This window comes from Oncorhynchus mykiss, chromosome 3 (assembly GCF_013265735.2).
Source record: "Oncorhynchus mykiss isolate Arlee chromosome 3, USDA_OmykA_1.1, whole genome shotgun sequence".
NCBI lineage: Eukaryota > Metazoa > Chordata > Actinopteri > Salmoniformes > Salmonidae > Oncorhynchus > Oncorhynchus mykiss.
Window position 1 is genome coordinate 47,336,410 of NC_048567.1, and position 16,318 is coordinate 47,352,727.

At 45.5% G+C, this 16,318-nt stretch overlaps 1 protein-coding gene across 12 annotated transcripts in view; it reads left to right on the forward strand.

Moving 5' to 3' along the window:
* The window catches only part of LOC110520056 (plakophilin-4), a 126,707-nt gene that overhangs the window by 21,193 nt on the left and 89,196 nt on the right, over nt 1–16,318 (forward strand). For all 12 annotated transcript variants that reach the window (XM_036974316.1, XM_036974323.1, XM_036974329.1 and 9 more), the window contains exon 2: nt 8,140–8,279. In XM_036974316.1, coding sequence (XP_036830211.1) covers nt 8,145–8,279 — 135 coding nt within the window. In that variant the 5' untranslated portion in view covers nt 8,140–8,144. The remainder of the gene's footprint in view (nt 1–8,139; nt 8,280–16,318) is intronic.

Below are 16,318 nucleotides of genomic sequence, written 5' to 3' on the forward strand. Positions count from 1 at the left end.
AGTCACAATGAGCTTCATCCCTTCACCATTTGAGTGACAGCAAGATGCACACACAGCCGAGAGCGAGCAATGTGGTGCACATATATGCACATATGTGACGTAGTACGCAATTTTAGGGGATCACCTTTGGCTCGTGAGTGCTACTTTCAGAACTACTGACTAAAAAGTCTACAAAAGCACCGGAGAATCTCTTTTTTTAAAGAGGCTTCTGCAGCCAGATAAACTATCATGCAGAGGATTTGAAAGTCACCCATTGATGTCTAGACCGGGGTTGAAGGGCGGGAACCCGGTTACTGAGATTTACCGCCCAAAACCACTCCCTTTTCCCAGGATAAATAACTGTAAAAGCGGTAAATTATAATAAATTATTTATATGAATAGCATGACGGGAAATGGAACAGTTAAATGATGTAAATCTGGATTCTCTACGGCTTTCGTTCTGGTCACTGCATTGATGAATCATCAACGCTTAAGGTGGGGACCGACAGCCCATCTCAGTATGTAGGCCTTTCATCTCATGGTAACTTCTTATTTTATTTTATTTTGTGGCAAGTGTACTGTAATTTGCTGCAGCATAGCCTATGCTAATGTGATATAAGGAACGGATGCACGTTTAATTGACACATTTCCATCTGGCTTTCGGGGGTCACGTTTTTTTAAATTGTAAAGTTGTTATTTATTGCAGCTGCAGAGATTTACAACACTCCTACATCATTGCTTTAAATACGTGCCCGAGCGAACAGTCTCGCAGCCTTTCTCTCCATCAATTTCATTCAAATTGCATCCAAAATAGATGTTCTTCTTCAATATTGATGTTTGTGTGTGTGTGTCCTAGCCTAACTCTTTCAGGTAATACTTTCAATGCAGTATTAGCCTTTATATTTAGCTAATTCATGATGGGTTATGCCTAATAAGCTTTTAACTTATAGCTTCTCTCTCTTGCGCAATACGCGCACACACCTGTGTTCCGATGTCCTCTCCTAAAAAAAAAAAAATACTCCTTATCTCTTCTACTCCCATGCAGGAAAATCTAGAATAGCTTGCTGGACATAATGGTTGAAATATTTCTTATACCAATAGACTATTCGAAGAGGGACCCAAGCTCTTGTTTGATGAATGTTAAATACGGCAGCCAAATGAGCTCGCGGGTGGTTTGAAAGAAGCCTATAGCTGTTCCTTATTCAGACCCATAACCATTCAATCCTCATGAGAAGAAGTGAAAGCCTTCTGCATCACGTTATAGTCCTATATTATTCAAGCATGTCATTAAAATGATGAAGACAAGGACAATGACATTTTACTTCATTTAACTGTTGAAAGCGAGGAAGGACTGAAGTAACACTAGAGAAAGAGGAGTTAAGCTAATAACATTAGGGGAAATATTATGATAAATGTAAACCAAATTCACTAGCCTATTCTTTTAACTTTAGGCTGCATGTGCTGCACCAGAATCGCATGTTCTCTCCTTGTTTTATGAACGAGGCTCGTAATTCCAGTCCGTATAATCCAATAAAGTACAGTAATACAGTTCACTCTTTTTTTTTTCCCATAACTTTACCCAAGAGAGCATAGCTACATCTATGTACTTTTTATGTTTTTCTGTTGTGCAGTTGCCTATATAGCGTATGTATTGGATAGGGCTCATTTAAATGTATTTAATCGGGCTCAGGTTGCATCAGCCTTGAATGTTCTAATCAAATCCAAATCCACACAGGCCTACAGTGGCTTGCGAGAATATTCACCCCCTTGGCATTTTTCCTATTTTGTTGCCTTACAACAACCCCCCGCCAAAAAAATCTATTTTAATTCTAGGTTGTATCATTTGATTTACACAACATGCCTAACCACTTTGAATACGCAAAACAATTTAGGGGTGAAACAAACAAGAAATAAGACAAAAACGGAACTTGAACGTGCATACCTATTCACCCCCTCAAAGTCAATACTTTGTAGAGCCACCATTTGCAGCAATTAAAGCTGCAAGTATCTTGGGGTATGTCTCTATAAGCTTGGCACATCTAGCCACTGGGATTTTTGCCCATTCCTCAAGGCAAAACTGCTCCAGCTCCAAGTTGGATGGGTTCTGCGGGTGTACAGCAAACCTTAAGTCATACCACAGATTCTCAATTGGATTGAGTTCTGGGCTTTGACTAGGCCATTCCAAGATATTTAAATGTTTCTCCTTAAACCACTCAAGTGTTGCTTTAGCAGTATACTTAGGGTCGTTGTCCTGCTGGAAGGTGAACCTCCTTCTCAGTCTAAAAGTCTGAAACAGGTTTCCCTCAAGGATTTCCCTGTATTTAGCGCCATCCATCATTCTCTCAATTCTGCCCAGTTTCCCAGTCCCTGCCTATGGAAAAACATCTCCACAGCATGATGTTGCCACCACTATGCTTCACTGGGGTGATGAGAGGTTTTGGGTTTGCACCAGACATAGCGTTTTCCTTGGCCTTTCCTTCCATGGCCAAACAGATACATTTTAGTCTAATCTGACCAGAGTACCTTCTTCCATATGTTTAAGGAGTCTCCCACATGCCTTTTGGTAAACACCAAATATGTTTTGCTTTATTTTTTTTTAAGCAATGTCTTTTTTCTGGCCACACTTCCGTAAAACCCAGCTCTGTGAAGTGTACAGTTTAAAGTGGTCCTATGGATAGATACTCCAATCTCCGCTGTGGTGCTTTGCAGCTCCTTCAGGGTTATCTTTGGTCTCTTTGATGCCTTTCTGATTAATGCCCTCTTTGCCATGTCCATGAGTTTTGGTGGGCGGCCCTCTCTTGGCAGGTTTGTTGTGGTGCAATATTCGTTCCCTTTTTTAAATAATGGATTTAATGGTGCTCCGTGGAATGTTCAAAGTTTTTGATATTTTTTAAATAATCCAACCCTGAACTTCTCCACAACTTTGTCCCTGACCTGTTTTGAGAGCTCCTTGGTCTTCATAATGCTGCTTGCTTGCACCTTGCTTAGTCCCCAGAGTCTGCAACACCACTATCAGAACAGGGACTTTTTTTTAAATAAAAAAATGTATTGCACATTTACATAAGTATTCAGTCCCTTTACTCTGTACTTTGTTGAAGCACCTTTGGCAGCGATTACAGCCATGTCTTCTTTAATATGATGCTACAAGCTTGGCACACCTGTATTTGTGGAGTTTCTCCCACTCTTCTCTGCAGATCCTCTCAAGCTCTGTCAAGTTGGATGGGGAGTGCCACACAGCTATTTTCAGTTCTATCCAGAGATGTTCAATCGGGTTCAAGTCTGGGCTCTAGCTGAGCCACTCTAGGACATTCAGAGATTTGTCCCGAAGCCACTCCTGCGTTGTCTTGGCTGTGTGGTTAGGGTCATTGTCCTTTTGGAAGGTGAATCTTTGCCCCAGTCTGAGGTCCTGAGTGCTCTGGAGCAGGTTTTCATCAAGGATCTCTCTGTACATTGCTCTGTTCATCTTTCCCTCAATCCTGACTAGTCTCACAGTAGCTGCCACTGAAAAACTTTCCCACAGCATGATGCTGCCACCACTGTGCTTCGCCGTAGGGATGGTGCCAGGTTTCCTCCAGGCATGTCAATTGGAATTCAGGGCAGAGTTCAATCTTAGTTTCATCAGACCAGAGAATCTCGTTCCTCATAGTCTGAAAGTCCTTCAATTGCCTTTTGGCAAACTCCAAAAGGGTTGTCATGTGTCTTTTACTGAGGAGTGGCTTCTGTCTAGCCACTCTACCATTAAGGCCTGATTGGTGGAGTGCTGTAGAGATGGTTGTCCTTCTGGAAGGTTCTCCCATCTCCACAGAGGAGCTCTGTCAGTGAAACCGTCGGATTCTTGGTCACCTCCCTGACCAAGGTCGTTCTCCTTTGATTGCTCAATTTGTACGGGCGGCTAGCTCTAGAGGAAGAGTCTTGGTGGTTCCAAACTTCTTCCATTGAAGAATGTTGGAGGCCACTGACCTTCAATGCTGCAGACCGTTTTTGTTACCATTTCCCAGATCTGTGCCTCAACACAATCCTTTCTTGGAGCTCTACTGACAATTCATTAGACCTCATGGCTTGGTATTTGCTCTGACATGCACTGTCAACTGTGGGACCTTTTTTATATAGACAGGTGTGCCTTTCCAAATCATGTCCAGTCAACATAATTAACCACAGGTGGTCTCCAAGGATGATCAAGGGAAACACGATGCACCTGAGCTGAATTTCAAGTCTCATAGCCAAGGGTCTGAATACTTATGTCAACAACATATTTCTGTTTTTTAGTTTGAATAAATTTGCCAAATTCTAAAAACCTGTTTTTCAGTGTTGGCTATTGTGTGTAGTTTGAGGGGGAAAAAACATTTTAATTTTAGAATAAGGCTGTATCGTAACTGTGGAAAAATTCAAGAGGTCCCGACTTTCCAGTTGCGCTGTATATGCTTTTGAATCATACTTCCGGTTTTGGCAGGAAATACCGGGTTACCCGGCAGAAAAGGGATTTTATTCATGGTATGGAACATTTTGTAAAATCCTGGGAAAATATTAAACCCTAGTCTAGACCATTTACATCTTCTCCACTGATCTGCTAGACTACTTTTCAACCTTTTTTCATTTGAACCCCTTCCCACCACATTGACTGTTCCCTGCTGCGGTACACAGACACAATTCTGCTGCTCGATTGCTTGGAAGAGTAACTGGAATATGAGGTCACTGACTGGACTACTAGACCATGTGACCTGGTTGGCGTTGGCGGGAGTCCGGGTGGGGTCATATGCGAAGCGGTTTCTTGGCAGAGCTGGAGATGCCGTGGATTTTAATTATTTGGAAATAGGATTTGGATTTGTCTTGTCAAGGCTGCTTAGCCGAGCAGCCAGTTGGTAGCTTGTTAATAACGTTTTACAGATGCTCGTTGTTTTGCTGATTCCTTGACCCTTGCGTGTACTTCCAGCTCTAGTTTATATCCTGTGCCCAGTAGATGGCAGGGAGAGGTCAGATTAGTCCAGTGTTATGGCCAGAAGAAATGGATAACCTGAATATGGGTTAGTTGTCTCTGTGTGTGTGCCTGTGTTTTCTGCTTGTGAAATGGGGGGGATGTCATCTAGGGAAAGCTCCTTACTCCAGACAGATTTAATGTTGTGATGGTGTGTTTTCTGCTTGTGCAATGGGGGGGGGGGGGGGATGTCATCTAGAGAGAGCTCCTTACTCCAGACAGATTTAATGTTGTGATGGTGTGTTTTCACTCTCACACAAGGTGCAATAATCCTCCCTAAATATTGACACTCAAGTCCCACTGAAAGTTCTAGTAGTCTGTCTGTCTGTCTTATTGACCGTGTTTGTCTTGGGCATAACCAGAGGAAAGGACCAGGTTCATAATGACATGGGCCCATCTTTTTGTTCTGAGTGACTTAACCTGGATCCTGTGAAGTCCTGGTAGTGTCCTGGAGGCATTATCCTAATTACGGTCTTTAAAGCAGCGCTGATTGCCTTTGACTCCCTTTGCATCTTGGTTACTTGGCAGGCAGCCTCTAGCTTTACTTTGAAACTACCAGATGCCAAACAACCCTACAGAGACCTGATGCATGGGAGCTTTTCACAAGCCTCCAGTTCATATTTTCCTTTTTTCCCCCCGCCTCTCGTTTTGAAGGAAAACAACGGAGGTGATCCTGAAGAACTTGCCGGGGCAGCAGCGCTGCTCTAACATCCAGGTGGTGGTGGAGGTAGTAGTGTGCTGCAGAGTTGTGGTATGTCTAACACACTCTGGCGACTGATCTTAGTTATGGAGAACCCTGAGCTGAGAGGGGTTAAGTAGTCCTGTCCCAGGTAGGATGGGGGGATTTCAGTAAGCTAATATACAACTTTCCTTTTTTTCTTTAGGCGGTCGTAGATTTGTTTTGTGGAAGCATATTGGTTTTCTGAGTGTGTGTTTTCTTCACTCTGGTTAGTGGGAAGTTTTCCAACTTTGATTTTTCTGCAGAAGAAAATGTGTCATGACGTATCTTGTTGCATCACTTCTGTCTTCCTGCGTGTATCAGTCTGAATATCTGTGTGTAGAAGAGTTATGTTACATGTTGTCTGTAAAAAAAGGTAATACTATAATGTCATACTATCCAGGGGGTTCCATGAAGAGGCCATTCCATACTTTGTGACAAAAGCAGACTTGTTTTTCTCAATGACTGAGATATGCCTGCTGAATGGCGTTCTTTTGAATCGTTTCGGAGTACTGTGTAAATAAAGGGTATCAACAGAAACTTAGTGAGCCCTGACTACCTTTTTGTTTTTTTCGCTTGTTTTTGTAACCATCTTTACTTGGCAAGGAAGAGCACACTCAGTTTGGAACTGTGATGCTCTAGATTCCTGTCTCTGCTCAATGTTATGGGAACTAAAGGCAAGAGACTCCTTGAGGCCAAATAGTACCACTGTATAACAACTAGGAAAACCCATTTTTGTTCCTCCCTGCTACATTACAAAGTATATGTATGTATTGTGAGGTGTAAAGCCTATGACCCTGCTACCAGCATGCTTGCAATAATAATAATATCCACAGTCTGCCACCCAATAACGCACATGTGATCCGATCTGCTTCGACCTTGAAATACCCAGAACACCGGGTTCAGATATCGTCCGACTATCTCGGGGACCTCCCAGACTGGCTAGTTTTCCCCGGACAGGAGTTTCCCCATCAGAGCCTATGTCTACTGTAAACAGCCCAATGGTGTGCGTTCTGTTGGCTTGGCTGGCAGCCTGCGTTAAATGATTCCTGTACAGGGGTTGTGGTGTGTATGCACATCCAGTGCTGTACTGTACTCCATCGCCTCAATAATGCATGGCATTGTTGGCATAATATGCCAGCAGAACAAATCCACCAATCACCAGCTGACTGCCATAATGAATAAGGCATATAAAAAGAGACAGTTCCATGGAGGTCTTATTGAGTTATGCTGGGAGGGTTGGAGCTCTTGGCGGTGTAAATAAGGACACGGTTTAATGACTCTCCCCAGTAGCCAATATCCAGACTGCGATTTTGCGTCGAGGAGATTTGAGATGGACTCACAATCAAATCAAAGTTTTATTGGTTGCGTACACGGATTTACAGATCTTATCGCAGGTGCAGTGAAAGGCTTGTGTGTCTAGCTCCAACAGTGTAGTAATACCGAGCAATAAAAAATAAAAACAATTTGCACACAATCCAAAGAAATAATTAAGAAATAGACCTACCATTACCTCAGACGCTATCAGCATCCGAAATGACACCCTATTCCCTATTTAGTATACTACTTTTGATCAGAGCCCGTGGAGCACTTCAGCATAGGGCACTTTACTATGCATTGCACTATATAGGGAATAGGGTGTAATTTGGGTTCCATACCTCCAATATGCTCCCGTTCTGTCGAGGGACTGGATCGACTGTAGCATTCAGACCAGATGACAGCAGCAGTGGAGGTTTTGAAGAAGCAGTAAAAGTCCTTGTGACATCCCTGTTTCCCCAATGGCACCCCCTCATTATACCTCAGCCTGTTGTCTTATCTCAGCCTGACATCAATGCGGCAGCCCTGAGAGCCCTCAGCCCGGCTACGGCTCAGGTGCTTAAACAGGCTCCTTCACATAAAAATGGATCAGAAACTGCCTCCCCATGCAGTCCTCTGGCGCTTGGCCTGTCATCGGGCCATAACTACTTTTACACGTTCACTCCTGACGCCCAGGAGCAAGGGAAGAAGAACAAAGTATCTCCTCCGTACGCCTGCTGACGTGCATTTTACTCTGTTCCCGAGGTACGCGGTAGGATTTGTGTGTTTTCTTGGAATTGGGTGAAAGTCACGTTTCCTTTTTGGACTTAAAGATTTCGTGTGTTTTTCGAGTTTGTGTTTTTTTACGAGTCTGTATACAGTCGTCACTGAAGTTGTTTATTGCCTCAGGGCCATACGGAATTGACTCAGTGTCGCTGACTGTCTGTGGATTGCTCCAGCTGGCATGGGTAGGTGTGTATTAGTCTTCTGTTTTTGAGCGGGAGAGAGAGAGGGAATATATCGTGGGATCTGTACAAGCTTGTGTGTATTATTGTCTCTGTCTACTGTGCCTATGGTGTGGGGATGCCATTGGTTGGGTCATGTGTACACAAGCTTAACACATGTATGTATCAGAGGAGTTTATTGGGTGACCAAAGTGTCTGTCTGTCTGCAGGAGGAATGCCAGCTCCTGAGCAGAGCCCAGCGACGGAGGAGGGGCTTCTGCTGACCGTCAGAGAGGGAGCCCAACTCCCCGACCGGAACATGGAGGCCGACAGCACCGCCAACAACATCCTGGCCTCCGTCAAAGAGCAGGTACTGGAAGCTCCATAGCACCCTGTCGTACTGTTTCACTGCCCAAATACCTTCTTTTTTTTTGTCACACCCGTATCATTCCCTGCCAAAGAGCAGGTACACAACCCTCTGTGTCGCGGCTCGAGAAGATGGACATGCTGTACTTTATCTCTGCACTCTTACACAACCACACTGTTACTATCTCATTAAGCTACTGAAGGGCTGCCCCCCGATTTACTGTAGAAAATGCCTTCTCAAGAGGTTGTGGTTTTTACATTTGACATTTTTCACCTGACTTTCTTTGCGACGAGAGGCTGTATTTACTTTTTGGGGACACAGCGAAAAATGGCTAAGAATGCTCTGACTTCTTGACAGGTAGTCCTAGCTGACGGTAGGCTGGAAATGGTGACTAAGTTGTGCCCAGCCCGTGCAGTGCGTTCACAATCGAGAGATCCATGTAGTGCGACCCGAGCGATGAGCCATCTGTATAAGGACACGCTCTGACTCACACCCCTCGCTCCGTCTCTCGCTCCGTCCATGGCAGCGCTCCACACTCCCGTTGTTTACCCAAGTCAACAGAAAGGCGGGTTCCATTGGAGAGCACCTGTCGATGTCACTTCCTTCCCCTGTTCTGCCGCTCCTCCTTGGCGTTAGTCAGGACAGGCAGGCAGTAAGTCGGGAGAGCGAGTGAGAAAGAGAGGGGTGAGACATGCCTTTTTAAAGTAATTCTTGTTTGGGATTGGGGAGAGTAAGTTGATCCGTCCTGACAGAGTTTTTAAAGGTAGTTGGAGAGACTAGTTGACGAGCGGTGAAGTTGGGAGGAAGCTAGGTTCCTCATGGATGTCACAGTCTTTGCTGGGATGGTAGTTATTTACCTGGTCCATACGCTAGAAATCCCCCCCCCCCTCTCTTTTTTTTAAACTTCTCCCGGTACTACTTCACCCCACTCTGCCCAATGCCCAAACAAGGACAGGCTGGTCAAGATTTCTTTGGTTGCGTTCGCTGTTAATTTGTTAATTTCATCTTTCAAAGCCACCATTTCACCTCTTTCAGCCACCACTTCAGCTTATCACAGCCACCACTTCAGCTTATCACAGCCACCACTTCAGCTTATCACAGCCACAACTTCAGCTTATCACAGCCACCACTTCAGCTTATCACAGCCACCGCTTCAGCTTATCACAGCCACCGCTTCAGCTTATCACAGCCACCGCTTCAGCTTATCACAGCCACCGCTTCAGCTTATCACAGCCACCGCTTCAGCTTATCACAGCCTACTCTTTTTACTCCGCTCTTTCACACTCCTCTCACTCAGACTTGAGGGTTTTTCTCTCCTTACAACAAGTTTTTCAAATTAACTTTACACGCTCTCTTTCTCTCTCATATTTATCATTGTGCAAAGAATGTGTTTAGCTGAAGGGGTTCCATCTAGAGTGGAGTGGAACTGGAGACTGGTGGGAAGCCAAAGAATGTTACTCAGCCAGTCAACTTCCCCTTTTGTGTGAATTCAGCAATAATGAGAGAGCCCGAGTCTTTGAATGCCTTCTCTGCCACATTATTGCTAATGTTATCCCTGTGAATATGTAATAAGCACCGGAGTGTGGCATTGTGGGCTTAAGACAATAACACAGTCATTATATGCAATGAAACTCTGCATTCATCTGCGCTCACTCTGTGTTTTTAGTTAGACACAGTGAACCCGGACAGGGGAATGTGGGCCTTTTTCTCAAAGCGAAAGCTTAGGCTACCATTTTTAAGTTAGTAAATGGAAAATGTGTGAGTGCGAAGAGAAAGGTACTCCTACTCGTGATGTGTATGGGGAACGTTGGCTGACTCCGCGTAGCCCTCTACTAGGGGGTGTTGTACATGGCTGAAGGCTAGAATAATCCCCTGCAATAATGAAAAGCAGGAAAAGAGGAGGAAGTTGCTGTCTGCTTTCATCCAGACTCCTCCGGAGCAGCCTAGTTTATGATTTAATCACCGCATCCTGGCCTGGCCTTGGAGACACAGGGTGTAACCAAGTCAACAACCAGAGAGGAATTCTTCAAGTTGTAATGTAGCCTAGTCGTTTACAACTGGGCCTATTCGAAGCTGCTGGGGAAACGACTGTCTGATTTGGATGGAGGGAGGGGGGGGGGACAAAGGGACGTAGGGTAGTCCCTTCTACTAACTAGGTCCTGTTGGGGCCCGGCCTAGCCGCTAGTCTTCCATTAGTCCTGGTCTATGGGTCCTGGTCAAAAGTAGTGCACTACATGGGGAATGAGGTGCCATTTGGGATGCAGACCGTGCCCCAGTAGAGTGTCCCTCACTGAATACTGAGTGGTGTGGTGCCATTCACAGGAGACGAGGAGACAGTTGAGCTGAGCATGCATTCTATAGTGTTTTACATATCAATCTACACACAATACCCAATAATGATAAAGTGAAAGCAGTTTTTTGGGAATGTATTAAAAAAAAAAAAAACGGGTACCTTATTTACTTACATAAGTATTCAGACCCTTGGCTATGAGATTTTGAATTTGAGCTCAGGTGCATCCTGTTTCCGTTGATTATCCTTGACATGTTTCTACAACTTGATTCGAGTCCACCTGTGGTAAATTCAATTGATTGGACATGATTTGGAAAGGTGCATACCTGTAAATATAAGGTCCCACAGTTGACAGTGCATGTCAGAGCAAAAACCAAGCCATGAGGTCGAAGGAATTGTCCGTAGAGCTCCAAGACAGGATTCTGTCGAGGCACAGATCTGGGGAAGGGTACCAAAATATGTCTCCAGCATTGTAGGTCCCCAAGAACACAGTGGCCTCCATCATTCTTAAATGGAAGAAGTCTGGAACCACCAAGACTCTTCCTAGAGCTGGCTGCCTGGCCAAACTGAGCAATCGGGGGAGAAGGGCCTTGGTCATGGAGGTGACCAAGAACCCGATGAGCACCCTGACAGAGCTTCAGTTCCTCTGTGGAAATGGGAGAACCTTCCAGAAGGACAACCATCTCTGCAGCACTCTACCAGTCATGCCTTTTATGGTGAAGTTGCCAAACGGAAGCCACTCCTCAGTAAAAGGCACATGACACCCCACTTGGAGTTTGCCAAAGGTTTATGATTTACAATGACGGCCTACCGAAAGGCAAAAGGCCTCCTGCGGGGGCGGGGCACACATCATGACAAGAGAGACAACACTACATAAAGAGAGACCTAAGACGACAACACATGGCAGCAACACCACATGACAACAACATGGTAGTAACGTAACATGGTAGCAGCACAAAACATTATTGGGCACAGACAACAGCACGAAGGCAAGAAGGTAGAGACAACAATACATCACACAAAGCAGCCACAACTGTCAGTAAGAGTGTCCATGATTGAGTCTTTATGAATGAAGAGTTTTTTTTGCAGCTTGTTCCAGTCGCTAGCTGCAGCGAACTGAAAAGAGGAGCGACCCAGGGATGTGTGTGCTTTGGGGAACTTTAACAGAATGTGACTGGCAGAACAGGTATTGCATGTGGAGGATTAGGGCTGCAGTATTAATCTCAGATAAAGTGGAGTGAGGCCTAAGAGGGTTTTATAAATATGCATCAACCAGTGGGTCTTGCGACGGGTGTACAGAGATGACTAGTTTACAGAGGAGTATAGAGTGCAGTGATGCATCTTCTAAAGAGCATTGTAGGCAAATCTGATGGCCGAATGGTAAAGAACATCCTGCCGCTCGAGAGCACCCTTACCTGGCCATCTATAAATTTACATCTCCGTAATCTAGCATGGGTAGGATGGTAATCTGAATCTGGGTTAGTTTGGCAGCTGGGGTGAAAGAGGAGCCATTACAATAGAGGAAACCAAGTCTAGATTTAACTTTAGCCTGCAGCATTGATATGTGCTGAGAGAAGGACAGTGTTCCTGTCTAGCCATACTCCCAAGTACCTGTATGAGGTGACTACCTCAAGCTCTAAACCCTCAGAGGTAGTAATCACACATGTGGGGCGAAGGGCATTCTTCTTACCAAACCACATGACCTTTGTTTTGGAGGTGTTCAGAACAAGATTAAGGGAAGAGAAAGCTTGTTTGACACCAACAGAGCTTTGTTGTAGAGCGTTTTTAACTTAAAATCTGGGGAGGGGCCAGCTGAGTATAAGACGGTTTCATCTGCATATAAATGGATGAGAGCGCTTCCTGTTGATGTAAATTAAGAAGACTGTGTGGGGCCTAAGCTCGAGAATGCCAAGTGTCACATCTGAAGAAAACCTGGCTCCATTCCTACGGTGAAGCATGGCGTTGGCAGCATCATACTGTGGGGATGTCTTTCAGCGGCAGGGACTGGGAGACTAGTCAGGATCGAGGGAAAGATGAACGGAGCAATGTACAGGGAGATCCTTGATGAAAACCTGCTCCAGAGTGCTCAGGACCTCAGACTGGGGCGACGGTTCACCTTCCAACAGGACAACGACCCTAAGCACATGGGCAAGACAACGCAGGAGTGGCTTCGGGACAAGTCTCTGAATGTCCTAGAGTGGCCTAGCCAGATCCCGGACTTGTGCTTCAACAAAGTACTGAGTAAAGGGTCTGAATACTTGCGTAATTGTGATATTTCAGTTTTAGATTTTTAATACATTTGCAAAAATGTCTAAACGTGTTTTTTCTTTGTCGTGTGTGTTTGTGGATTGATAAAGATTTTAATCCATTTTGGAATGTAACAATGTGGAAAAAGTCAATTCCCATATCCCGAATGGCACCCCATATTGGGAATGGGGTGCCATTCGGGAAGCAGGCTACCCACTATGGTTCGCTGACAACACCACTTCACACACAGGAAATATTAGCCGGTGTTAATACTCCATCAGTCCAACTACAAATCCCAACTCTGATGCACACCCATTGATCGCTATCGGATCACACGCAACCTTCTGATGGGGTTGTGACTCTGAACTGTGTCCGTGGCTGCTAGCCTGCTAACTGTGGTCAACAGTGGTTACATAACAGCTGGCAGGAGAGCTCTTGTCCATTTCACACAGAGCTTCTTCCCTCAGGTCAACTCGACTGAAACCGCTAATCACACTCTGTGTGTGCGTCCCAAATGGCACCCTATTCCCTTTATAGTATCCTACTTTTGAACAGAGCGTCGTGCACTATAAAGGGAAAATGGTGCCATTTGGGATACAGCCTGTGACTCGGGGGGTTTAGACAATCAGGAGCTGGGCTTAAGCTCTTTGTTTATTAAATAAGGAAACCAAGAACCCCCTTCCCCTTCCCTCCATCCCTCTATCCTTCCCTATGTCCAGGTCCAGTGGCATTACTCTTCGGGGACGTTGGATGTGTTTACTGTGATAAGAGGATAAGAGCTTTCTCCCTTCGGTGATTGTGAGTGGAAGATTTAACTTCTGTCCACCATGGATGTTTCACTCACATGGTGGAAATGGCAGAACTGGTCTGGGTTATTCATTAGCGCACACCATTTTAAAATGACAAAGGAACATTTGTTTCTTATTGGACAAGTTCATATAAATCTTTTCCATGTTTTCAGTCCGTTTCCTTCCATTTGGTGCCTAGTGAATACAACCCTGGTCTCATGTGTTTTCGATGCTGCTCTCTCGGCCTTGCAGTCCTTGGGCAGAGTGCCCCTGGTGAACAGTTGTAATGTGCCCAGGCATGCCTAACGGCACCACTGAGACTGGCAGAATGGGCCTCTCAGCCATGGCACACATGATTTCCCAACTCATCGCCTCTTAGAAAACACAGCCATGGAATGTTCCTACTTTGCTTTGTTAGAGTCCATTACACATGAAGAATCTGTCTGCTCAATTGCTTTCTCTGGCTGACCAGGGCACACTTGTTATGACCCTGCTTATGTCTGGCTCAGCCTCACACACGAACACAGACAGACAGACCGACCAGACAGACACGGCCTTTCCTCAGCAACTGGTATGTGTTGTAGTAAAACACTTCTCAGGGGGGTGACCTTGCTGTGTGTGCTCAATTTCATTGCGTCTTAAGCATTGAAAAGCAGGCTGACAAATTGCCCTCTTGAGATCACAAAGCGCTGCTTCCTCCATTCTTTATTCTGGTAAAATGCTCCAAGTGATCTCTGTCAGGACTTTTCTTACTAGGAGCTGGAGAAGTTAAAGAAATATAATAAGTTGGCAATTGACTAAAAGGCAGGATTTGTCTTTCTACATCTGCTGCTGGTGAAAAACAGACGAAAGGTTAAAACTGCACTGCTGGCAGACGCGGTTCTGCCTCTGGAGGTGAACAAAGGCCTCTAATTAGAATCGATTGCTGATTTTCTCCACTAGCTCGCCAGCTCCGGGTCTTATCTCCTCTTTCCTCCCTGCTGCTGTTGCTGCTGTGACACAGGAGAAATCTGGAAGCATCAGCATTCCCGCCTCAATTATAGTCAGAAAAAATGGAAGCACATCTCTTCGCAATTCTCCTATGAGACTGGAGAGGATTAAACGAAATCAAATTGTATTTGTCACGTACTTCGTCGACAACCGGTGTAGACTAACAGTGGAATGCTTATTTGTGGGCCCTTCTCAACAATGCATATTTAAAAATAAGATAATAGAGAAGGGGATGGAGAGTGCTGAATGCTGTTCATTGACTACAGCTTGGCATTCAACACCATAGTACCCTCCAAGCTCATCATCAAGCTGGAGGCCCTGGGTCTCAACCCATCCCTGTGCAACTGGGTCCTGGACTTTCTGACGGGCCGCCCCCAGGTGTTAAAGGTAGGGAGCAACATCTCCACTTCACTGACCGTCAACACTGGGGCCCCACAAGGGTGTGTGCTCTCAGCTCTCTCCTGTACTCCCTGTTCACCCACAACTGTGTGGCCATGTACGCCTCCAACTCAATCATCAAGTTTGCAGATGACACAACAGTAGTAGACTTGATCACAAACAACGACGAGACAGCCTACAGGGAGGAGCACTCGGAGTGTGGTGTCAGGAAAACAACCTCACTCAATGTCAAAAAAACAAAGAAGATGATCGTGGACTTCAGGAAACAGCAGAGGGAGCAGCCCTAAAGGCTATTTCTTATAAGAAATCCAGCTTTGCCCTCAGACGAACCATCAGACAAGCAAAGCGTCAATACAGGATTTAGATTGAATCCTACTACACCGGCTCAGATGCTCGTCGGATGTGGCAGGGCTTGCTTTTTTATGCTCGCTTCGAGGCAAGCAACACTGAAGCATGCACGGATTACCAGGACGTGTACTCCAAGCATGCGCGGACCAACTGTCAAGTGTCTTCACTGACATTTTCAACCTCTCCCTGACCGAGTCTGTAATACCTACATGTTTCAAGCAGACCACTATAGTCCCTGTGCCCAAGGAAGCAAAGGTAACCTGCCTAAATGATTACCGCCCCGTGGCACTTGCATCGGTAGCCATGAAGTGCTTTGAAAGGCTGGTCATGGCTCACATCAACAGCATCCTCCCGGACACCCTAGACCCACTACAATTTGCATAATGCCCCAACAGATCCACAGATGACTCAATCTCAATCGCACTCCACACAGCCCTTTCTCACCTGGACAAAAGGAACACCTATGTGAGAATGCTGTTCATTGACTACAACTCAGCGTTCAACTGGATCCTGGACTTTCTGACGGGCCGCCCCTGGGTGGTAAGAGTAGGTAACAACACGTCTGCCATGCTGATCCTTAACACTGGGGCCCCTCAGGGGTGTGTACTTAGTCCCCTCCTGTATTCCCTGTTCACCCACGACTGCGTGACCAAACACAACTCCAACACCACCATTAAATTTGCTGACGACACAACAGTGTCACCGATAATGATAAGACGGCCCATAAGGAGGTGGTCAGAGAACTGGCAGTGTGGTGCCAGGACAACAACCTCTCCCTCAATGTGAGCAAGACAAAGGAGATGATCGTGGACTACAGGAAAAGGCAGGCGGAACAAGCCCCCATTAACATCGACAGGGCTGTAGTGGAGCAGGTTGAGAGCTTCAAGTTCCTTGGTGTCCACATCACCAACAAACTAACATGGTCCAAGCACACCAAGACGGTCGTGAAGAGGGCACGACAAAACCTTTTCCCGCTCAGG